The sequence below is a fragment of the Panthera tigris genome, chromosome C1 (genome assembly GCF_018350195.1).
Source record: "Panthera tigris isolate Pti1 chromosome C1, P.tigris_Pti1_mat1.1, whole genome shotgun sequence".
NCBI lineage: Eukaryota > Metazoa > Chordata > Mammalia > Carnivora > Felidae > Panthera > Panthera tigris.
In genome coordinates, this window is record NC_056667.1 from 9,717,274 (window position 1) to 9,741,653 (window position 24,380).

The window sequence follows — 24,380 nt, forward strand, 5'->3', positions numbered from 1 at the left end:
GCTGTTAAGGTGGCAAAAGGAGAAAGAAGTGAAAGAGGAGGTTACCTCTTTTAGTGTGAAAAGGTGTTTTCATGTCCTTGCCCTTTCCAGGGGATTGGTTTATAATCTTTCCGCCTGCAGGCTCTTGGCTTCTGTTGCCACCAGAGTGTGGTTCCAGTAAAGTGCTTGCTTGTGTCCCGAGGTCCATTTTAGATGCCTGTGGAAATGAGGGATGGACATGTTAGCAGGAATTTATTTGGGCAAACTCTTTAACATAGTTGCAGAATGCATCAGTTTTTTGTTTTTTTTTTTAATGGGCTTAAATAATTAGGGATTTAAAATGGTATTTAAACATTTTTTTATGTCTGTTTTTGAGAGAGAGAGAGAGAGAGAGAGAGAGAGAGACAGAGTGCGAATGGGGGAGGGGCAGAGAGAGAGAGAGACAGACAGACACACAGACAGACAGACATAAAATCTGAAGCCGGCTCCAGCACAGAGTCGCTGCAGGGCTGGAACTCAGGAACTGCGAGATCATGACCTGAGCAGAAGTCGGGCGTTTAACCTTGACTCATTTAGCCACCTATGCGCCCCTAAAATAGTACTTTAGAGTTTGCTTTTTAAGACTGACAAATTAAATGGCTGATTATGAAGTATTTTGTACTTTTTTCCTCTTTGTTTCATCTCTTAAATATCTGTCAGAATCTGGTGGTGCTTTTTGAGGATTCCTATGTGCTTGTTGCTATCATCGATGCTTCCATTTTTACGTTCTGAACTGTCCAGTGTTATTTATGCGTCTCACCTCATTTTTATCTGCTGTCTATATTTTAGTTAACTGGGCTTCTCTGTAGTGATGTTCTGTTATGGAGAACACCGTTTTCCAGGAGCAGTGAGCGAGTGCGTTCTGGTTTGTCATTTTAGTAATTCAGAGATGGAGGTGGCGGGAGGCTTGTTTTGCGAGAGGAAAGGACAGGTCTGCCAGGCCCAGCGGGAGAGTGCTGCTGAAGGAGAAGGAGGGGTTTGGGGAAGACGAAGATGAGCCTGTTCTGACTCTGAAAACTACAAACCCAAGAGCTACCAGGAAAAAGAACCTTAGAGCTGAAAAAATAGAAACAAAGGGCCACAAATTCTGGCCAAATCCCAAAGAGATGGAGCTTCCAAACCTTCAGCATTCGTACTTTTCTAGAGAAGGGCTTGTCCCTGTGGACTGTCTTAGTGACCTGAGCTCGTTCCAGCTTGTCCGAACTGTGGTGCTTTTTAATCTTCCCTTCTGAACTGTGCTGTCGGTTGGAATGCAGTGGGTGTTCCCTGAATTCCATTTTTGCAGTTGTTAATGAAATCCTGATTCGTACTGAACTTGGAGTCGGGTCCCTGGGGACCCGCAGAATTCCTGCTGTCCTGACAGTGAATTCTTCATAATTCCTCTGCATGTGATATCTGAGCTGTTGCACACACGGATCCTTTGTAGTCCAACAGAGTCTGCTTCTCTTGCTTCACTTGGACAGTTATGGACAAGCTTATCTCAACTAAAAGGGACCCAAGTTACACCATATTGTCTTCCCTAAAGTGCTTCTTGCACCTAATCAGACTTTCGCCAGTCCCTGTTATTTGTGTGGTCCTGAAGCTCAGTGTTAGTATCCAGTTTTCCTCTGACATCGATATTGTTACGTTTTCTCGAATAGATGATTTATTAGTTTGAGGAGTCTCAAAAATACAGGGTTTTGGGTTTCTTTTTCTCTCTGACATGATTTACACGTATTCATATTCATCATCTGTTCATTTCTTTAGAAATCCGATGTGATAATTGTCCAGAAGTATACAGTTTGCTGTCATTGGATTAGTAATTGTCTTTTTCAAGAATTCAGGGTAATAGTGAGTAAGTAAACAAATAAATATTGTGTTTTAGGGAAGAAAAAATCCCAGGAAAGTAAAAACAAAGCAAACAAAGCTGAAGACACACCCCTGAAGACAAGCGAGCCAGATTCTGCTTCTGCAAATATGAGAGATTCTGCGGAAGGTAAGCTTCGAAGTTGGACTTGTTCGGGTATGTATCACCAGTTACTGTAAATCTCCTTGGAATGCCCTTCTGAGAATCCCCCAAGAACTGTAAAGGGTTAACCGCGAAAAGCCTGCCTGTATTAATTAATTTTTTATTTTTATTTTTTAGCCGTATTTATTGAGGGGGAGGAGTGGGGCGTGAGCCAGGGAGGGGCAGAGATAGAGAGGGAGAGAGAATCCCAAGCAGGCTCGGTGCTGTCAGTGCAGAGCCTGATGCGGGGCTTGCTCCCTGGACCCTGAGGTTATGACCTGAAATCGGGAGTCCGATGCTTAACCCACTGAACCGCCCAGGTGCCCCAAGGCTGCCTGAATTTAATAACGGTGAACTGAGCCTCTACATCCCACCTTCCCTTAAAAGTATTTTTAAAGACCTTCTTTGTTAAAAATAAAATTATTCCCTGGTTAAAATAAAAGGAAATGTACTATACGATCACATTTGTAAATAATTTATGAAGTTCAAAACCATCGAAACAAACCTCTGGTGATAGAATCAGACTGGTAGCGATGCCAGAAGGCTTCTGGGACGGTGGTGCTAGTCCACCCCTGAGCTGTGGACTGTGGGCATCAGTATTGACTTTGTAAACATTTTATTTAGCTAAATGCTTCTGATTTACACACTTAAATCGTTTGTTTTGCACTTCAGTTAAGAGTTTACTTGAAATACCAAACACCTTTGATTTTATACATCAGCATGAAAAGTGTGCAGAGTGAAAAAAAAGCGTTCTTGTTTTTTGTTAGAAATTAACTTCCTAGTTTATTCTTTGTGTTTCTCCACACAAAATTTTCTTTTTTATCATCCCTTCTGAGGATTAACATTCTAGGCCCTCCATGTTGGAAGAATTCAGAGAGAGGCGTGGATTGAAAGTCAATCAGAAAGGCTGGTGGCTCTGTGCTCTTGGCAGTTGAGCAACCATATTGAGACTGTTGATGATAGAAATGAGGGAGGTGTGTCTTCTGATCTGGTACGTGGCAGATACATGCTTGCTAAGAATTGCTCATAGTGACCCAAACAGGCAAATTTCAATAGAGCCTTGTGACTCTTTCAAGAACATTCATAGGTACCCGCCTGGGTAGACGCTCAGTTAGTTAAGCGTCTGACTCTTGGTTTTGGCTCAGGTCACGATCTCACGGTTCACGGGATCGAGCCCCTGCATCGGGCTCTGTGCTGGTGGTGCGGAACCTGCTTGGGATTCTCGGTCTCTGTCTCTCTGTCTCTGTCTCACTCACTCACTCACTCACTCTCTCTCCCCCTCCCCTGCTTGCACAATCTGTTTTTCTCTCAAATAAATAAACTTAAAAAAAATTTGTAGAGAAAAAAAACGCAACAAAATATTTTGGATGCCTTTTAAACCACTTTATTAGCACTGTTGGAGGTGATGACATTCATAAAAGATTATAATTTCCTGTGGCATTTTATGAAGCAAGAACAGACAGGTTGACTAGGTTCTCCATGCTGATAGCAGATTTGCTAAGTAAGCCTTTTGTTTGAACACTAAAGAACGTCACTGCCTTTAGTGGCAGAATTAAAAAAGAAAACCCAACTGCCCTCTCTCTCCTTCAGTACTTGAAGACAGGTCTTTATTCCTCAGATAACACTAGGTCCTATGAAGAAAAGTACTTAATATTTACCTGTTTGTGGAATAGCTGGTCAGAGTGCAATTGGTTCCTTAATAGGGTAAAGCCTCTCCTGAATGTTCTGCATTGTCCCCAGCAAGTGGTCTGTGTACTGAGCAAACAGTCCAGACTCTTCCTTCTGTTTCCCAAACCTTCCTTTATTTTTAAAACTCAGCAGACCTCATCGAGTGCGTGGACACACGTTGGTGTGGGCCTTACTAGTTAATAAATAGGGGCTCTGCATGTTTTGCTGCTTATTACTTTGGATAGTTGTAAGTCTGGAATTGTTTACCAGTCACAGGGAAAGAATCCCCCCCCCCCCCCCCCATAAAAGAAGCCACAGATTTCGACTTAAAATGAACCCTAAAATTTCTAAGCCTTAGAGATGTTATTTTCATTTTCTGTTGTTACATTTGACATTTTTAGCAGTGTGCTGTTGAAAACGTATTTAGAAAGGGTGTTAGCTCCTACCAACATAAAATGACTGGTGTGTCCCAGTATGTGGAGAACTTGGGGGATTGATGGGAGTTTGTCTTGGGGGAGAGAAGGCTGGTCTGTGGGGAGACAGGCAGTAAATGTAGTGGTGGACGGATGGGTGAGGGTAAGACTGACGTTCCTAGGGCAACGCCGGGGTGGGGGGACTAGGACTGAGCAGGTGAGCTTGTGCGAACACCTTGTGTTCACAGAGCTGGAAACGCTTGGCCTTTTTAGCTCCCCTCCCCCACATCCTGGTGGTCACCAGGTCTTTTGACAGGCCTCTTGTCCACAGCCTGGCCACTCTCCTGTGTCCGCTGTTTCCTTGCATTCCCATCCCCGTTGTAGGCCCCGTCGTCTCCCTTCGAATGTCCCTGCCTTAGGATCAGTCTCCTGCCTCCAATCTCGTTATCCACACTGTAGCCACATCTCCAAATGGCCCTCTCCTGCTTTAACATACCTTTAATGGGGGCGCCTGGGTGGCTCAGTCGGTTAAGCATGTGACTCTTGTTTTGGCTCAGGTCATGATCTCACGGTTAGTGAGTTTGAGCCTCGCATCGGGCTGTGCACTGACAGTGTGGAGCCTGCTTGGGATTTTCTCTCTCCCTCTCTCTGCCCCTTCCCTGCTGGCGCTGTCTCTGTCTCTCTCAAAATGAATAAATAAACTTAAAACAAAATACCTTAGGTGGATCCCCCTCCCCCACTGCCCCAGGTAAGTCCAGACTAATTTACGGTGTGCTACAAGTTTTGATTTCCTCCTGCTTGCTTCTCCTCTTCTGTCCTTGACCTTCAGGCAGTCTGTACTTTCTCTCAGTAGCCTTCCCTGATTAACCAAGCCATTCTTAGATGCTTCTCCTCTTATGCTTCTGAAGCAACCTGTACCTCCACAAAGCGTGAGCGTTCGTTGATGACAGCATCGTTGCCTGCTTGCTTGTACGTGGTGCCTGTTAAAGTGAAGCCCTGTAAGAATAAGGGCCTTGACAGTCTTACCTGCTGTGGGCATACAGTAAATTTTGCCCAGTGAATGAACAGCCAGAATTCAGAGTAGCTCTGCCTCCTTTACAGAGCCTTTTCTTAACTCTTGTAGAACTTTCTTAAAAGGGGCCTAATTTAGCAAGGGCTCGGGGGGTACTGTAGAGAAAGCAGCACCGGGACCACCCCCATCAGCATTAAATGGGCTTATAACAGTGCCCATCTGAGAGTCCCTTGCTATCCCTGTGATTCCTTCCAGCCATTGCCCCACTTCTCAGCTTTCCTTTACAGCTACACTTGAAAGAGTTGTTTATAGTCTCCCTGTCTTCCCACTCCATCCATTATCTTAGGAACTCCGTTAGCCGTTTGTCCCCACAGTTCCCCAAAACTGTTGTCCGTGATCAGCACACTAGTTACCTTGGTATATCGGATGTTGAATTCTCTGTCCTCTTTTTAGCCGACCCAGCTCTCACTTATGGACACAGCTGATTGCTCCCTCCTGGAAACTTTCTTTACTCTTCTTGGCTCTCCAGATACCTCACTATCCAATCTTCTGACTTCTAAGTACCAGAGTCACCTGGCGGACTATCTTCCCGCCTCTCTTCTGTCTGCATTCGCTCTCCAGATGGCCTCGTGCAGTTCCGTGTTCCAAGTACGGTTCTGGGCTCGGCCTCTTCATTGAACTTGAGTCCTGTAAAACCAACCACTTAGTATCTTCACTCAGGTGTATGTTGGGTACCACAGACTTCAACACATCCAACGTAGCTCTTGATTTCCCTTCAGTGGACACACGTGCACACACACACACACACACACACACACACACACACACACAGAGAGAGACAGAGAGAGAGAGAGAGAGAACGAGTGCGCAAGATCAGAGCTACTTTTCCCTCAGTCTTCCAGTAGAGAGGATTATCACAGTTGTTGTGGAATCTTCCTTGCCTCCTCCCTCCCTCTCCCATGTGCCACAGCCAGTCCGCAATCCTGTCATTTTTGTCTTCAAAATATATCTAGAGTCTGACCACCTCCCACCACCTCTCCTTGCCCTCACCCTTGTCCATTGTTTTCTGTCTATTTCTATTGTCCAAGAGTTTTCTATCTTCTACTCCCCACCCCACCTTTCTGACTTGTTGCTTTTTTTTTTCTTTCTTTCTTTTTTTTTTTTTTAACACATCTAGCACATTCTTGACTCAGAGCTTACGCATCTGCTATTTCCTCTGTCTGGAGAGCTTCCCTCCCCCAGATGTGTGCATGACTCGTTTTCTTCAGGCCTCTGTTCCACTGTTTCCTTACTAGTGAGTCCTTCCCTGACCACCAGTCTGCCGTCCACCTCAGGTTGGGCTCACATGGGTGTCTCCTGGGCATAGAGGCTCAGAAGTGACTTCAGGTCTCTGTTTCCTTCTCGAGGTGCTCCTGAGTTCTTTCGTCTTTTTATTAAGTTTCTATTTTAATTCCAGTAAAGTTTCCATGCAGTTTTGTATTGGTTTCAGGTGTCCCATATAGTGATTCAACCATTCTGTATGTTACTCTCTCATCATAAGTGTGCTCTTCAATCCCCTTCACCTGTTTCACCCATCCCCCCACCCAGCACCCCTCTGCTAACCACCAGTTTGTCCTCTGTAGTTAAGAGTCTGTTTCTTGGTTTGTCTTTTTCTTTTTTTTCCTTTGCTCATATTTCTCTCTTTTTCTTTTTCTTTTTTTTTTTTTTCATGTTTGTTTATTTTTGAGAGAGAGACAGAGTGTGAGCAGGGGAGGGGCAGAGAGAGACAGAGGGAGGGAGACACGGAATCTGAAGCAGGCTCCAGGCTCTGAGCTTTCAACACAGAGCCAGACGTGTGGCTTGAACTCACGGACTGGGCTGTGAGATCATGACCTGAGCCAAAGTTGGATGCCTAACTGTCTGATTCACTCAGGCGCCCCTGTTTTGTCTCTTAAATTCTACATGTGAGTGAGGTCATAGGGTATTTGTCTTTGTCTTTCTCTGCTGACTGACTTTGCTTAGCCTGATGCTTTTTAGCTCCATTCATGTTGTTGCACGTGGCGAGGTTTCATTCTTTTTTATGGCTGAATAATGTCCGTGTGTGTGTACCACATCTTCTTTATCCATTCCTCTCTGGATGGACCCTTGGGCTGCTTCCATTATGTGGCTGTTGAAAATAATGCTGAAATAAACACAGGGGTGCATGCATCCCTTTGAATTAGCGTTTTTTCTTTTTTCTTTTTTCGGGGTGGGGGGTAAATATCCAGTGGTGGAATTATTGTGGATTGTGGGGTAGTTCTATTTTTAATTTTCTGAGGAATCTCCACACTGTATCCCACGGTGGCCACACCAGTTTGCATTCGTACCAATAGTGCATGAGGGTTCCCTTTTTTCCACAGCTCCTGAATTCTTAATAATTTGATTAGGCTTGGAAGAAGTGATCTCTGAAGTTTCTTTTACTTGAAAAAAACTCTGGTCACCGGGTTCTGGAAAATGTCCTAGCTTCTGGATACACAGTTTTTGGTCAGGAGGGAGGGAGAGAATCCATTCTATTCCAGACAGGCTACTGAGAACCTAACCTGGTAATATGATGAACGGTTTCCTGCTTTCAGTTTGGAATCGTGAGAAATTAGACTTCACAACTAGACTCCTGAAAGTCAGTATCACACACACCGTAACGGTGACTTCAGTATTGTGTCAGTATCCGGCACAATTTTAAGCTCTCCGATTTGTTAACAAAATTGTATTTGTGTGTGTGTGGCTGAACAGAGAAAAGAATCGAAGCCCCACGTGAGCGCTCTTGGTTCACATAACGTGTCCTCGCTGCACGGCATGTTGCCTGGTGTGTGCCAGATGCTCCAAAAATGTTTGTTGAGTGAATGAGCGAAGTGGATTCCTGTCCAGCACGGCTTTCTCAGCGGGAAAAGAGCGCTCTGTCTGGTTGGTCACACTCTCTCGCATTGTAGGTGATGAGAGAAATCACTTGCATAGTAAGAGTTGAGCATAACGTGCCTAGTTTTTGCCCTTACGCCCATGCTTCTGCTTCCCTGTGCCTTCTAGGTCCCAAAGAGGACGAGAAGCCTTCGGCCTCAACAGCTGAGCAGACCGCCGTTCTTCAGGAAGCGGTTAGTCAGGATGTGCTTCCAGAACCGGTAGTGTCCCCCACTGCCTGCGCGCCCCACGCGGAACCCGAGGAGAAGCCGGAAGCAGCGAACTGTGAGGTGAACGATTTGGAGGAAGAGGAGGAGGAGGAAGAAGATGAAGACGATGAGCTGGAAGAAGAGGGGGAGGAAGAAGCTGACACGCCAAATGAAAGTTCTGTGAAAGAGCCAGAAATTCGGTGTGACGAGAAGCCTGAAGATTTGTTAGAGGAACCAAAAAACGTTTCGAGAGACGCTCTCGAAGGCTCTCCAGGGCTGACGCCTGTTAGCAGAACTCCCAAAACTAAGGAAGAGGCCAATGGTGACGTGTTTGAAACGTTTATGTTTCCGTGTCAGCATTGTGAAAGGAAGTTTACGACCAAGCAGGGGCTTGAACGCCACATGCACATCCACATATCCACCGTCAACCATGCCTTCAAGTGCAAGTACTGCGGGAAGGCGTTCGGCACCCAGATCAACAGGCGGAGGCACGAGCGGCGCCACGAGGCGGGGCTGAAGCGCAAGCCCGGCCTCACGCTCCGGCCGTCGGAAGACCCGGCTGATGGCAGATCGTCCGGAGACAGCGTTGCTCCAAAGGACGACTCGACTCCTCCCGGTCTCGGGCAAGACTCTCTGCTCTTGCGTCCGGAGAAGGCTCCGCCAGAAAACGTCGGTTCTTCCGTTGCAGAAGAGAATGGGGAAGTGAAGGAGCTTCATCCGTGCAAATACTGTAAGAAGGTCTTCGGGACGCATACCAACATGAGGCGGCATCAGCGCAGAGTCCACGAACGCCATCTGATTCCCAAGGGCGTGCGGCGGAAAGGGGGCCTCCTGGAGGAGCCGCACCCTCCCGCGGAGCAGGCCCCGCCCGCCCAGAGTGTCTACGTGCCCAGCACGGAGCCCGAGGAGGACGGGGAGGCCGACGACGTGTACATCATGGACATCTCCAGCAACATCTCTGAAAACTTAAATTTCTACATCGATGGCAAAATTCAGACCAGCAGCAGCACGAGTAACTGTGACGTGATTGAGATGGAGTCCGGTTCGGCCGACTTGTACGGTATCAATTGCCTGCTTACTCCGGTCACGGTGGAAATCACTCAGAATGTAAAGGCTGCACAGGCCCCCGTAGCCGACGACCTTCCTAAAGAGCCTTCCAGCAGCACAAACAGTGAGTCCAAGAAACGGAGAACGGCGAGTCCTCCCGCGCTCCCTAAAATCAAAGCCGAGACGGAGTCTGAGCCCTCGGTGCCCGCGTGTTCCTTGCTGCCTCTCAGCATATCGACTTCGGAGGCGGTGTCTTTCCACAAAGAGAAGAGTGTGTACCTGTCGTCGAAGCTCAAACAACTGCTTCAAACCCAGGACAAACTAACGCCTCCTGCGGGCATTTCGGCAACGGAAATACCGAAGTTAGGTCCCGTTTGCGTGTCTGCTCCCGCGTCGATGCTGCCCGTGACCTCGAGTAGGTTTAAGCGGCGGACCAGCTCTCCCCCCAGTTCCCCACAACACAGTCCTGCCCTCCGAGACTTTGGAAAGCAAAGTGATGGCAAAGCGGTGTGGACCGATGCCGTTCTGGGATCCAAAAAACCCAAATTAGAAAGTCATAGCAACTCACCAGCGTGGAGTTTGTCTGGGAGAGAGGAGAGAGAAACGGTGAGCCCGCCGGGCTTTGATGAATACAAAGTGTCTAAGGAGTGGGCAGCCGGCCCTACTTTCAGCAACGTGTGCAACCAGCAGCCGCTGGACTTATCCAGCGGTGTCAAACAGAAGGCCGAGGGCACAGGCAAGACCCCGGTCCATTGGGAATCTGTATTAGACCTCAGTGTGCATAAGAAGCCTTGTAGTGACTCTGAAGGCAAGGAGTCGAAAGAAAACCATCTGGTACAGCCAGCCTGCAGTGTCATAAAGAAAAAGAAGCCAACCACCCGCATGCTGCAGAAGGTTCTTCTCAACGAGTACAACGGCGTCGATTTACCCGCAGAGAATGCTGCAGACGTGACCCGGAGCCCGAGTCCTTGTCAATCCCTGGATCCCCAGCCAGACTCTGGCCTCGGCCCTGACGCTGGTTTATCGGCCCCTGTGGTCGAGTCCCCACCTGATGTCTCTCCTTCCTCGCCTGCCCTGCAGACATCTTCCCTTTCTGCCGGGCAGCTGCCTCCTCTCTTGATCCCAACGCATCCCTCTTCCCCCCCGGCCTGTCCTCCTGTGTTGACTGTTGCCACGCCACCCCCTCCACTCCTTCCTACTGTCCCTCTTCCGGCCTCCTCTTCTGGGGCGTCTCCCCGTCCGTGTCCCTCTCCGCTCTCGAATGCTACCGTGCAGTCGCCGCTTCCCATTCTGTCCCCTACGGTGTCCCCCTCGCCATCTCCCATCCCTTCGGTGGAACCTCTCACGTCTGCTGCTTCGCCCGGACCCCCGACCCTTTCCTCATCTTCTTCCTCGTCTTCTTCCTCATCTTCGTTCTCCTCTTCTTCCTCCTCCTCTTCCCCCTCGCCGCCGCCGCTCTCGGCAGTGTCATCCGTTGTTTCCTCTGGGGATAATCTGGAAGCTTCTCTCCCCATGATAACTTTCAAGCAGGAGGAACTAGAGAATGAAGAGCTGAAGCCCAGGGAAGAGCCCCAGTCTGCAGTTGAGCAGGAGATTGTTCAGGAAACGTTCAACAAAAACTTTGTCTGCAATGTCTGTGAATCACCTTTTCTTTCCATTAAAGATCTAACCAAACATTTATCTATCCATGCTGAAGAATGGCCCTTCAAATGTGAATTTTGTGTGCAGCTCTTTAAGGCTAAAACTGATCTGTCAGAACATCGCTTTTTGCTTCATGGAGTTGGGAATATCTTTGTGTGTTCGGTTTGTAAAAAAGAGTTTGCTTTTTTGTGCAATTTGCAGCAGCACCAGCGAGATCTCCACCCAGATAAGGTGTGCACACACCATGAGTTTGAGAGCGGCACACTCAGGCCCCAGAACTTCACAGATCCCAGCAAGGCCCACGTAGAACATATGCAGAGTTTGCCGGAAGACCCCCTAGAAACCTCGAAAGAAGAAGAAGAATTAAATGATTCCTCTGAAGAGCTCTACACGACCATAAAAATAATGGCTTCTGGAATAAAGACAAAAGACCCAGATGTTCGACTGGGTCTCAATCAACATTACCCAAGCTTTAAGCCACCTCCATTTCAGTACCATCACCGAAACCCCATGGGGATCGGCGTGACGGCCACAAATTTCACTACGCACAATATCCCGCAGACTTTCACCACTGCCATTCGCTGCACAAAGTGTGGGAAGGGCGTAGACAACATGCCAGAGTTACACAAACACATCCTGGCATGTGCCTCTGCTAGTGACAAGAAGAGGTACACGCCTAAGAAAAACCCAGTCCCCTTGAAACAGACTGTGCAGCCCAAGAACGGCGTGGTGGTTTTCGATAACTCGGGGAAAAACGCCTTCAGACGGATGGGACAGCCCAAGAGGCTGAACTTCAGTGTCGAGCTCAGCAAGATGTCCTCGAACAAGCTCAAGCTAAATGCGTTGAAGAAGAAAAACCAGCTTGTCCAGAAAGCAATCCTGCAAAAAAACAAATCTGCAAAGCAGAAGGCCGACCTAAAAACCGCCTCCGAGTGCTCCTCGCACATCTGCCCGTACTGTCACAGAGAGTTCACGTACATCGGGAGCCTGAATAAGCACGCCGCTTTCAGCTGCCCCAAAAAACCGCTTTCTCCTTCCAAAAAAAAAGCTGCCCATTCATCCAAGAAAGGTGGACACCCGTCACCTGCAAGTAATGACAAAAACAGTAGCGGCCACCGCAGGCGGACCGCGGACGCTGAGATCAAGATGCAAAGTGTCCAGGCACCCCTGGGCAAGACCAGGGCGCGCAGCTCAGGCCCGGCACAAGTCCCGCTGCCCTCGTCGGCCTTCAGGTCCAAGCAGAATGTCAAGTTCACGGCTTCGGTGAAGTCCAAAAAGCCAAGCTCCTCCTTAAGGAACTCAAGCCCCATAAGAATGGCCAAAATAACCCACGGCGAGGGGAAAAAACCCAAAGCTGTGGCCAAGAATCATCCTGCTCAGCTCGCGAGCAAGACGTCCCGGAGCCTGCACGTGAGGGTACAGAAAAGCAAAGCCGTCTTACAGAGCAAATCCGCTCTGGCCAGTAAGAAAAGAACAGACCGGTTCAATGTAAAATCTAGAGAACGGAGTGGGGGGCCAGTCACCCGAAGCCTCCAGCTGGCAGCTGCTGCCGAGCCGGGCGACAGCAGGAGGGAGGATGGTGGTGGCGGCAAGCAGGAGCTGAAGGACTTCAGGTAAGCCGAGGCTTCCAGGGCCACAGGAGAGCCGAGCTGCCGAGCGCGGGGGGGAAGACGGTCAGAAGACAACAATATTCTTGCCCGATGGCTATTTTTTCCTTTTTCCTGTAGAATTTTGACATAAGCATTTAAAGGAAGTAGCCGTTGGTTAATTACGTTGGAGGCACGAAGAAGGGTCACTGCTGGGCTGCCTCAGCCACGAATTCCCAGCTTTTGTTTCAGACCTAGGACTCAGCACGTGGTACCATTTCTCTAACAGGGCCAGTTGTGAATTGAAACCATGAAAAGCGTTCAGAATCACAAGTACCCTATTAACGAAAAGATGAAATTCTCTCACACTTCCTTCGTATCTCGGGTAACATCTCAGTGTCTCTTGTTATTATTCCGGATCATAGATCATTGCTTAGAGTTAAGGTAGATCATTGAGTTCGTTGAAACCACACTGCAATCTTGTTGACTATTTCTGTGACTGGAGCCTAGTTCCAGTCACTGAGGATGCTTTTATTATCATGTCTTCTTTTTATTGTGTTTTAATTTGAAAAACTTGCTTCAGATCGGTTATGGAACAAAACACGACACCATATTCCTTTTTAAGATGCCTTACGTCCCCCGACCCGTGCCCCGCCACCAGGTACAGGATAATGAAACAGGCCAGATTCTGAAGAAAGGAGAGGAGGGGGCGCTGAGAGCCGTGCGGAGCCGGGCAGTTCCCTCGGGCCGGTGTGGCAGCCCAGGGCAGGTCAGCCCCGTGGGTCAGCGCCTTCGTTCCCCAGCGATGGTGTAAGAGTTCGTCTCAGGTGGGAGGTGGTTTCACAATTTTATTCCGTGTCCCTCCCTCCTATTAAGACTGTCCTCAGCGACACATAAAAACACAGGGCAGTAGTTCAACTTGTTATATTGGCTTCTCAGACTTTCCAAGTTACTCAAGTAACCCGAGTTGATAGGAGTTTCCTGCATAATGCCTACAGGTGAATCCCGTGTGAAGTGCTCCACCTCAGAATTTCTGTAAGACACTCTAAAAGCTTGTCCTTTCAGGGTGAGCTCCTGGGCTCTAGGCTTCCTTGGCGATCACTTTCAGTGTCTGAAGCTCTTCGGTGTTTCAGGCAAACCATTAGAGTGAATTCTGGGGCGTGTCTGCCGTTTCGGAGACTCGGAGGTGCTGTTACCAGCGCGCAGGTGATGAGGTGGAGTTCTTGGGGCTGGTGTGCCTTACGTGGTGGCTGAAGAAAGAGGTGGAGAAGGGTCATTAGCCAGAGGCTGATTGGAATGGTTTACTGTAGGAGTGAAGGGTTCCGTTTCAAAAAGCGATTTTCGTAAGTGAACTGAATGATCAGTTGTGATAGTTCCGGTTCAGCATCTGGTCTCTGGCCACGGCACAGGCCTGTGTGTAGCGTCTCGGAGCTTCGCCCTGGTGAAAATACGCACCTGTTTATCGGCTGTTCAAGCTGCCTGCCTGTAGCAGTTTAACGGCGTACCTGTTTGTGCTCATTCTGTGTTCTGGAAGTTCCACAACAACAGGGTGTTCTTAAGCCGAGTTTTGTTTTTTGTTTTTTTTTTTAAAGTTAGAGAACCAGAAAATGCCATCATGTTCACTGACTGTACCGAAAAAACATCTCCCAGGTGGTTGATGCTTTAGAATGTACTATGTGCATCCCTGTTTGTCTGCAGTGTTACCTAAAAGAATCACTCATTTTTGTACTGGTTCCTGTTTCTACAATTCAAGAGTGAGGTTATGAAAAATCAAAGTACTATAAAGAGAAACTCTCTGAGTAACCATACAGTTAGGAGGTTCATTCCCTTAGCTCTTCCTCCTCCAGTGCTTTTTTGAGGAACCCTTAACAGTGCAAAGGACCAAAGTGCCTAATAAAATTGTGTCTCTCTCCTTTGCTCCGGTTAATTTTCATTATTTTGCTTTATTTGATAGTTAACAGGGGGTTACGTTGCTGGACTGGATTGAGCCTAAAAGGAAACACGGAAGAGTCTGTTAAGCAAACATGGCTGTTGTTTCTGACAGGCAGATGGTAGCAGCAGGCCTCCCTGTTTGCAGGAGTCGCTGGGACTGTATCGTGGGCACATCTGAAGGATGTGTGTCTCACGCAGGGAGCTGCTTACAAGTGACCATAAACTTGTGAAGTATCTTGGGGACGTAAAAACCAAATGTTCAGTCGGACATCATACTTAACTCATCTGGACACAAGAGTGGGCATTTCCTCAGAGAGTTTATTCTTCTTAGCGCCTTATACAAGGTGCATTAGGTATGAAACCGGGATTCCTGAGCTCTGGCCTGGGGAAGGTGGTGGGTCCTCACTGGCCAGCCCAGGGCTCTTGGAAAGCCAGCCTCATCATCCTCGCAGGTTGGACGTGTCACACTGGAAAGGAGCTGTTTTAATCTGTAGTCTCTGTCCTTTCTCAATATGTTCCTGTTTGTAAATTTTATTCAGGGATGGTTTCATGGCGCATATTTAGAAATATTTGCTTTGACTTTGTTTTCAGCGTTAGCCCCTCGCATATTCAAGGACCTCACAGAACTGGCAGCACATGTTTTCCTGGGTGTTTCGTTCAAACAGACTGATGAAGAGCTAGTCTCCAGCACTCAGACATTTTACATTTGAATGCCAGTTGAGGATTCCACAGGTTTTTGAAGCCATGTGAGTGAAGTCAGAGTTTCCCATTCAGTGCTGAGGGTTCAGCAGAACTTGCCAGTCGGTCATTTCCTGGAGCACAAGACATTGTGCCAATCAGGGTGTCAGAAAGACCTGTGTTCCGAATCCTCCTCTTAGGACAGAGCAGCAGAGGGCACCAGGCATGCCACCCGTCTTTAGGTTGTCCTGTCACACCTTTCAGCCCAGTGAACCCTGTGTTGCGCTCCCCTTCCTCAGTTAGCAGCCGGAACCCCTCTGCGTCCTATGGGACCGAAGTTGCATCTGTCGCTGAGGGCTCATTTCCACCTGGCGTAAGACAGAAAGACGAGGAGAGAGATGCATTCTCTCCTCCTATCTACCCCTCTTCAGTCTTTGTAAATTTCATGGTGTTTTTACATTTTTTTAATGCTCCTTTTAGAGCAGCTTCTAAAAAGTACTATGTTCCCATTGAACACTAAAAGGTGAAAAGGCAAACTGAAATAACAGACCAAGTTTTCCCATTTGCCATGAATTGATTTAAAAACTACAGTGATGCTAATTTTTTTTACATGCCCACCTCTGCCATACACCAGTCCAAAGAGACCTGCTTGTGGTCCCTTCCAGCCTTTTTTGCGTAGGATGCCCAGGTTCCTGTATACCTTCAGAGGTGTTCTTTTGCTGTCATGGTAACATCTGTTGAATGGTCTGCTTGTCTTTTCCTGAACGTGGTCAGTTCATAGTGGGTTACGTTGCGTTGGCATTTATCTTCAGTTTTCTTGTTTTCTAGGAACTTCGTGTAGAAAAGCCCCCAAACAAAACAAACTTTAATTGACTAAATAAAGACATTGCATGCTCAACTTAGGATAAGCACTACAGCAAAGGATACGAAATCTGCCAAGCTTGCGAGGCCAGTTGAAGCTGTCTCGCAAATCCTAACACACAACTGATTGTCGTCAGGCTTCTTGTTGCCCGGCTTAGGGTCAGGGTCTCCTGCTTCGCTGGAGCCCGGCCCCTGGCGTGTGCCTGGCTCCTGGGTGATGGGGCTACAAGGAGGAGGGCACGTTGCCATGGCACTGGGGGCTCGGATCTAAGTGCGGCCCTGGCGCTTGGCACGCAGCAGAGAAAGGAACGATTTGAACTTCTTACCTTGCAAAGCAAGTTCAGTTTTAGGAGAAGTTTTTGTAGATTTCAGGGATGACGAATTCTGATGCACTCATTCTAAAACGTTTTGGTCACACACCAGCTCTTTATGCCTTTCTTTTAAATGAGTTCTGTACGGAGAGGCACTTAGCGTCTTTCAAGCCTTTTTTTTTTTTTTTTTTTTTGTTTTGTTTAAATATATATCACAAGCAGATTGCCAGCATAATGGAGAGGAAACCAGATCAGGATTGGATATGGACTTTTTAAAAAATGCTTTATCCAGCATCATGTTTATATATCCAAATGGACCTTGTCCTCTCGGTTGATTATCTGGCACTAATTCATAACCATTATATTATCGGACACTGCGTAGCAATATGTCCGCGCCCAGGATGCATATCTACACGTAAGTATAAATGAATTCATACATGCCAGGTTTTACACTTCGGTCTCTAAGAGCAAAAAACCCACAGATTGGCCTCTTCCAGAGGATGTAAGTGTCATTTCTCCATGCATTCTATGCCTCCCTTCTTAATGACTGAGTTGGTGGAAAATGGCTTGGTTTTATTCATGTTGATTTTTGTTCTCAACTTTGAAAGTAATCTACCTCTGAAAATGTGTAGTTTGATGCTTGTTCGGTGACTTTGTGCCACTTCAACCCTCTCACGACCATTCCCGTTTTGTTACATTTCTGTTATGGGGACTTTGTGTTGAAATGTTGTGTAAAGCATTTGTAGCAGTTTAAAAATAAAATATTTAAAATTATTTAAATTGTTTTGGACACTTCAATTGTATTATATATGATTTACGTTTTACATTTCTGTTCGCGTTGTTAATCTGGAGAGTGTTCTTGTGTTGAAGTTTGCTGTGAGTTGTTTTATTGTTCTTGTTGGAGAGTGATACAAAAGACGATTCTAACGCAAACATTAAAATTTACAATTTGACGTACAAAAGGGGTTGTCCGTTGCCTTTAACCGATGTAGCCTTGAGAGAGAGAGAGAGACAGAGAGAGAGGGAGAGGGAGGGAGAGGGTCATTACAGACAGGCGTGCCATTCGCTATTTTTCCCCTTCTGGCGTGAAATAAATCATTGAGCTTGTCAGCTGTATAGAGAGTGTGTTTATGCTGTTACCAGCGAGCACTTAATAACTAGAGGGAATTCAAGCGATACGTTTTATATCATTGTAACCAATAAAACCACTTTCTAAACCCTCGTGAAAGGACTGCTTTTGTACATCCTGGGGAGCAGTGAGGGAGGAGGCCGAAGGGGCGGGAGGAGCCGCGGGGGCACAGCCCGCCCGGACCACCTCTCTTCCCTTGCTCCTGTGTGGCAGTCACTGAACGTTAAACTCCCATCCCGTCTAGAGGGTGGACGCGCAGTCGGGACCGTGGTGCTGAGAAATAACCTTGTGAACTCCTTTTGCCAAGAGGGAAATAAAGAATTTCCTACGTGGGGTCTCCGCTTCCTCTCTGCTTGGTAACTGTTCACGCTAGTTTGGGGGTTATTATTTTTCTGAATCCCTGGAAGAATGAAACAGGCTGTAACATTTGTATTAAGCTTAATATGGAATTGCTGTTTTCTTTGTTTGGTTTTGATTGATTGGAGATCAGCAGTTTCATCAAGCCCTCCACGGCAGCACTTGCTGTTGTCGTGCCTTCTTCCTGTCTCTGCGTGTTCTTGCATCCGAGGCAAAGGCAGTGAAGCTGAAGGCGCGAGCGGCCTGCCTTGGCCAGACGGTCCCACCTCTGGCCGAGGATACTCCTATGTTGCAAAAACCCAGGGGCGAGGAGGCATGTGGGGGGGAGGGGCGGGGGGAGAGGGGTGCGAGGGAGCTTTGCGATAGCTTTCGGTGTCCCCTTGTTTTAAATGTTCCGCTAAACTGAGCGCCGAACTCGCCCAGTGTCCCGTGCAGGAGCTGGGCCTTGTGAGATCAAGCGCTGCCCTGGGAAGGAGAAGCGGGTTTCCGTCCTGTGATCCTCGTTCGTCCCTCCCCCCACGTGCCAGTTAACAGGCGTCTAACAGGTGCCCTCCGCGTCCCTGCCAGCGGGCAGGTTCTTTTACCCTCCAAATCTCAGTTCCCAATGTGCCCAAGTGGGTCACGGATGAGATGATCTCTGAGCCTTCCTTCCAGAAGGAGGTCTTTTTTTTTTTTTTTTACTGGGTATGGATGCTCACAGGCTGTCTCACCAGACTGAAAAGAGCGGGACTGGGTCTGTCTCCTTGGGCCCCCGGTGCTGACAGCAGTGCTGGAGCGCGACAGGCACACGGACAGTTACTCGGGAGGAGTCCCCAGGAAGCCCTGTAGCTCCCACCCCGCCAGGAACGAGCCGCCGGAGAGTCTGGTCGCTTTTACTCCTCGTGGAGTGCAACGTTTTAAAACATTCAGAAGGCTTATGTTTTTGTTCTTTTGAAGCACCTCTCGCTGTGATCACAAACCCCTCTCTGGGCTGGCTGTTTTAACCTGGTTGCTGCAGGTGCTTTCTAGTCAGATGTTCTACAGAATCACAGTTTATGGAGCACCTACTGTATACCGGGCTGTGTTGAGGTCCCTGGTTACATCAGCGGATTAAAAATCCTGGCCCTGGTGGAACTTTACATTTGTTTGGCCGTCCCCCCTGTTTATACTTCCTATGGAAAATGTCACTTTGTCACAGCTTTCCAAAGGCTGGGTGCTCAAGAAGATCCCTCTAACTGCATATTTGAGGATGGATGCCTAGCTGGCTGCAGCCTTTTACTACTTGGTGAAAGTGACTTTAGTAAAACTGTAGCTCAGTTACTGCGTCTGCTACTCAGGTGGATTTTGATTTGATACCAAACCTTCGAATGGACCGACTTTATCCATAAAGCATAGACGTTGACCTCGAGAGGAGAGTGGAGTGCAGGTGGGTGAGAGAAAGGCGGACTTGGATGCCAAGGCCACGTTTATTTATTTAAAAAATATTTCTTTTAATGTTTTATTTTTGAGAGAGACAGAGCATGAGCCAGGGAGGAGCAGAGAGAGGGAGACCCAGAATCCGAAGCAGGCTCCAGGCTCCAGGCTCCGAGCCGTCCGCACAGAGCCCGACGCGGGGCTCGAACCCACGGACCGCGAGATCATGACCTGAGCCGAAGTCGGATGCTTAACCGACTGAGCCACCCAGGCGCCCCAACCGAGGTGGCATTTTAAAGACCGGGCTGATGGTTAGAGGAAGTGGTTTGCCACTTGTCCTTGTTTAGGAGACCCAGTAGCCTGTGGCCTCTTCCCTACCGGGTGGCAGCAGCCCACTGCTCCCCCTTCGGGAATCTCCTCCTTCAGAGACTGCCTCCGGAAAGCACTGTTGAGTGTGTCGTGGAGTGTAGGCGGCGATAGGGTGGCCTGAGAGACTTGGGAGGTGGGGGTGGCTGGAGGGGACCTGGCGGGGATTGGCACGCTTGTTGGGCAGCAGGCCCGGCTGTCAGACGACAAGGAGGAGCCACAGCCCTGCTCTCACGTGCAGCGCCTCTCAGACTTTTCACCTAGAGAGGTGCCAGACGACCGGCTCCAAAGCTCTACGACCAACCTTTTAAAATAGACCGTGGGTGGGGCCTGGGTAGTCTGTCGTTTAAAGCCCCAGGTAATGTCAGCAGGCGTTGAAGAACCAGTGAATGGAGGTGGGGGAAAACGAGACCGTTAGTGTAGCCCTTCATGGCTCGAGCACTGACGTGTTGCTGTCTGAGCTTACAGTTCCCCTGCCGGTACTGTCTCGTCTTTCCCATTTTTCTGAAGGCAGTAGGGGGGAGGGGTCACCTGGGAGGTGGGGAGTAAAGGGCTAGTCTTGAGCCCTGGGCTGGGCTGTAGGTTATGGAAAGAAGAGGCGATCGGCCTCGGGAAGAGGAAGGTCGGCTGGGTGTGCGGTTTCTCGGCCAGTATTCCAGGGTCACAGCCCCCGTTGGGTCCCCTCCCTCCTGGTGCCTCTTGACCTTCTTTCTGGGAGTTTGCCTACAAGATGCAGGGCCTTTATGCTGTGCTAGGAGATAAAGAAAAAATAACATAGTAGGAGCGAGATCCAGCTGGTGGTCATGATCTCCATATTACTGTTAAAATTCTTTTTTAGACAAAATGAAAACAGTGTCCGGAAAGGTTTGACGGGACAAGAGAGGTTTGAGTGGGTGTGACAAAGGGAAACATGGAAACCTGCTCATTGGCCCATCCGTGGCCCGGTCTCCTGTCTGGGGGCTGCCCAGGTCCCCCACTCTGTAGCCCCTTCCCGTCTCCAGCCACACGGTGCAACCCCAGCTCTTCCTCCCACCTTCCCAGCCTTGTGCTTGCTTCCTTTCCCAAGTGGTTTTGGGAACGACCTGATGAGCCTTGCGGACTTGACGACTTTCGAGTGCTTTCTGTGTTTGAGGGACCGTGCTTAAGCGTCTTTGAAACTTGACGATAGCACCTCGAAGTTGGTATCGTGTGCGGATGGGGAAACGGACCCCGGGGGAGTGATTTCCTTCAGAGACCACACCACTCTCAAGTGGCCGGTTGGGATTTGAACTGCCTCCAGGCTATGCCATCCTGTTGATGGTTTTTATGGTTATCTGTTATATGTAATTTTTTTTTTTTTTTAAGTTTCATTTCCTCTAAACGTAGAATACAGGACTCGATACCTTCTCTACTAAGGGCTTTCTGGCTTAGTGAACAAGTAGAACCATCGCTGCGGGTACGGAGTCTTCCCGGTGCAGCAAGACTGCAGACAGGAGCTGTCCCTCGGAGACCCGCGTCCGGCGTCATGCTGACCGCGGGATACGCTTCTCCCTGTCCTGGACCTTTCAGCTCTGACTGGCTTTGTAGGTCATTCTTCTTACTCATGAAAAATCTGCTTAACAGAAGCCAAGCTCGTTATAATAATAGCCTTTGATTTTGAAGGTGGTTCTAAAGAAGGCCCAGGGGTCATCAGGAGTCCTCCCTCAAATGTCACGTGAGAACCTTGACCTGTTGGGGCGTTAGCCCAGAAAGATAGTAGTTGGTCCAGGCTTGCCTTCCCACCTCAGCAAAGAGTGCCGAAGAAAGGGTTGTTCGTAACTTTCTGCGGGTAGTTATTTCTGAAATATAGGATTAAGAGCCTGGAGGGTATGTGTAGGTTTTGTTTACTTTCTGGGTTAAGAATAGGAATAGGGAAAAGCCGTCATGACCGTGCATTACATTTACTTGCAGTTGAAAAATTACACTCTGTTGTGAGCCACGTAAAGGGTTTTGGAAGTATTTTTATTAGAGTAAACTTGCTGAACTGTTGGGATAATAGCATTTGTCCATGCTGCTATCTTCTGGCTTGTATAGAAAGTGACCCAAAATTCAGGCAGATGTTCCAGAAAACGTAAATATCTCATGGGAAGAGTTAGTGCCTAAATGTGCCTTCCCGTGTCCAGCTCACCATGTGCCACAGGAAACCACAGTGATGACCTGCCCAGTGAGGGGGGCGTTTCAGTAGTGAGAGAAGGCTACGGTGTTTGTTTTTTTTTTTTAAGTAAAAAAAATTTTTCATTAATGTTTATTTTTGAGAGAGAGTGTGTGAACAGGGGAGGGACAGAGAAAGAGGGAGTCCCAGAATTCGAAGCGGGCTCCAGGCTCTGAGCTGTCAGCACAAAGCCCGACACGGGGCTCGAACTCACGAACCGTGAGATCGTGACGTGAGCTGAAGTCAGACGCTTAACCGACTGAGCCACCCAGGCGCCCCCTCCGGTGGGTTTTAAAGTATGGATTTATGCCCTGAGTCAGAACACATTTACACTAAGCACATTTCCGTACCCACATTTAGACAGGCACCTGTGTCCTAATCTGGAATTCTGCTTGGGTAACTACCGAGTCTTAGCATTAAATCTAAATGTAAACTTTGAATAGGAATCATTGGAAAAAAAAGACCTGGTGTTTGTTATACAGGTAAGTTAATAACACAAGGGGATTTGGGCCTTAGGATATAGTTGGGGCAATTTTATTTTTTAATTTAAAAATAAGAACTTCAGTTTAAGATCGTTGCATTTGTTGTCATATTTAATAATTGCCCCCGATACACTATTTTAACATTCTTTGTCGGAATGAAGTTATTTGAGACTCATATGGGTTCGATTTTCCTCGCAGTAACATTCTGCTGTCACTTGCTTTTTATAATCACATCCAAACCTTGCCAACCCAGCTCGAGTTCAGGAACATTTTCATATGGCTTCTATTACCAAGCTATTATTGGACTTGTGAATTTACGCACGTTCTCCTGGAGTGTTTGAGTCGGCCAGCCATTCAGAAAGCATCTTCAATGGCTAGTCTGGGTCACGAGGGTGTCGGACTGCAGATCTGATGGACTCTGTCTGTGTGCGGGCCCCAAGAGGGCTCTGGGGTGTAGCTGGCCTTCGTGGGGTGCTGGGGGTGCTCCTTGGCCCAGCTTGCGTGCCAGGCCCTGTTCTGACTGTCCCGTGGCACTTGTCTGCTCTGAAGCTCCCCCACCACCTGAGGGAGATAGCATGTCTGTTTACAGAGAAATCGACCACATCCGAGGGACATGGTCACTGGGTTTACGTCCCACAGCTGTAGCTGTAAGGGGCGCCTACAAACAGGCCATTTGATTCCATGCCCTTAACTACAGTGACACCACCCGATTCACCTTCCCCGCTTGGGTTTTGCACGGCTATCGTGTCTCCCAAATGACTGGTGCTGATGTCATCGCCCAGAGCGGGGGTTTGTTGCAGAGGCTGTGTAGCACAGTGGGAATAAACACAGGCCTTGAACCCTAGTGATCTGGGTCTCAGTTCCCCTGGGACCCGCTGGTAACCGAGGCAGGGCAGGCTGCCGGCCGAGCCTCGGCCGCCTCACCTGCAGGTGACTGTATCGAAGGTCAGGTGTGTGCTTAGGACGCAGTAGCTGCTGGCCATGGGGGTGGTGATGGTGAGTCCTCCCCGTGGTAGACCCCAGAAGGCCCTGCCCCACTAAGGAAGCCCGCGGCCTAGCAACCATCCTGGTGGAAGGGGTGGAACTTGAGTGATGGTGATCCCTGAGCGACTCTTGGAAGAAGCTCCTGAGGAAACTGCTCGTGCTTTTCAAGGCCTTGAAAGGAAAAGGATTACTTCATGGCAGCTGACAAGCATCAGTTTATATTGGTTTCCCCAGAACAGACGAGATTAGAACTTGCATCAGAACGTTAGAAACAGTCTTGAAGTCTTCCAGGGTGGGCTCCTTCCCTCCATCGAGGCGCACCGAGGTGTCGGGGAGCCCTTGGTGCCCTGGCCTCCCTGGAGACCCTCACAGTAGCAGTGGGGGCCCATGTAGAGCTTCGGTCCAGGGTGGCCGGCCGTGGCCACACAAGAATGGAATTCAAGGTTGAGAACTTTTCCAACGGCCTCTGGCCTTCCATGAGGGACAGTGTGGTGTAGGCCAGCCGTGGCCGGCTTTTGAGGTTTTGTTGTGATTTCGTTACAGGCAGTAGAATGTAGGTAAGGGTGTTGATTGGCTCCGGACCTGGAGCTGCTGAGCAGTTGTCCCTTCCTCCCAGAAGCCTTCCCTGACCATCCAGTTGGAAATACTGCCCTTGGCCCTCTCCATCTTCTCACTCTGCCCTACTGGTCTTGGGGGCCACTTAACTCCTCTGTGCATTGCTACCGACTTGTGACCTTGGTTTACTAAATGTCTGCCTTCCCAGAGTGAACATTCTACCTGGGAGGAAGGACCTTTGTGTTGTTCGCTGCTGCGTTTCCAGCATCTGCAACAGAGCCTGGTGTGTAGCAGCCGCTCAGTATAAATACTTACTGACTGAATAAAATGTTTGAAGCCTGGCTTTGTCACTTACCAGCCCTGTGACCTCGGACAAATTACTTAAGCTCTCTGAGCCCTGCTTTTCCCTTCTGCGAAATGGCAGTAATGATCTGACCTCAGAGGCTGGTTGCGCGGACGGCAGGTGAGCCTGTGAGGACCACGGATGCCGCCTGCCGTAGCGAAGTGCTTCGAGAACGTTAGCCGCTGCGGCTGTTACCGAAAGGTGCCCTCTGGAATGTCCCTTGGGATCGGACGGAAGGTTGCGGCTGGCGCTCAAAGCCGACTTGCCACGTAGGTTTTATGGCGGCCCAGGTTGCAGTAGCTGGAACGTTCCCTCGTCGTCCGCTTCCG

At 48.7% G+C, this 24,380-nt stretch overlaps 1 protein-coding gene across 8 annotated transcripts in view; it reads left to right on the forward strand.

Moving 5' to 3' along the window:
* PRDM2 (PR/SET domain 2) overlaps positions 1-24,380 on the forward strand; it is a 125,143-nt gene that overhangs the window by 76,839 nt on the left and 23,924 nt on the right. For 6 of the 8 annotated variants that reach the window (XM_042996077.1, XM_042996076.1, XM_042996080.1 and 3 more), the window contains 2 exons: positions 1,883-2,020; positions 8,138-12,518. The exons of 1 other annotated variant lie outside the window; for it this stretch is intronic. In XM_042996077.1, coding sequence (XP_042852011.1) covers positions 1,883-2,020; positions 8,138-12,518 — 4,519 coding nt within the window. The remainder of the gene's footprint in view (positions 1-1,882; positions 2,021-8,137; positions 12,519-24,380) is intronic. One more of the 8 variants, XM_042996078.1, reaches the window with a different exon arrangement.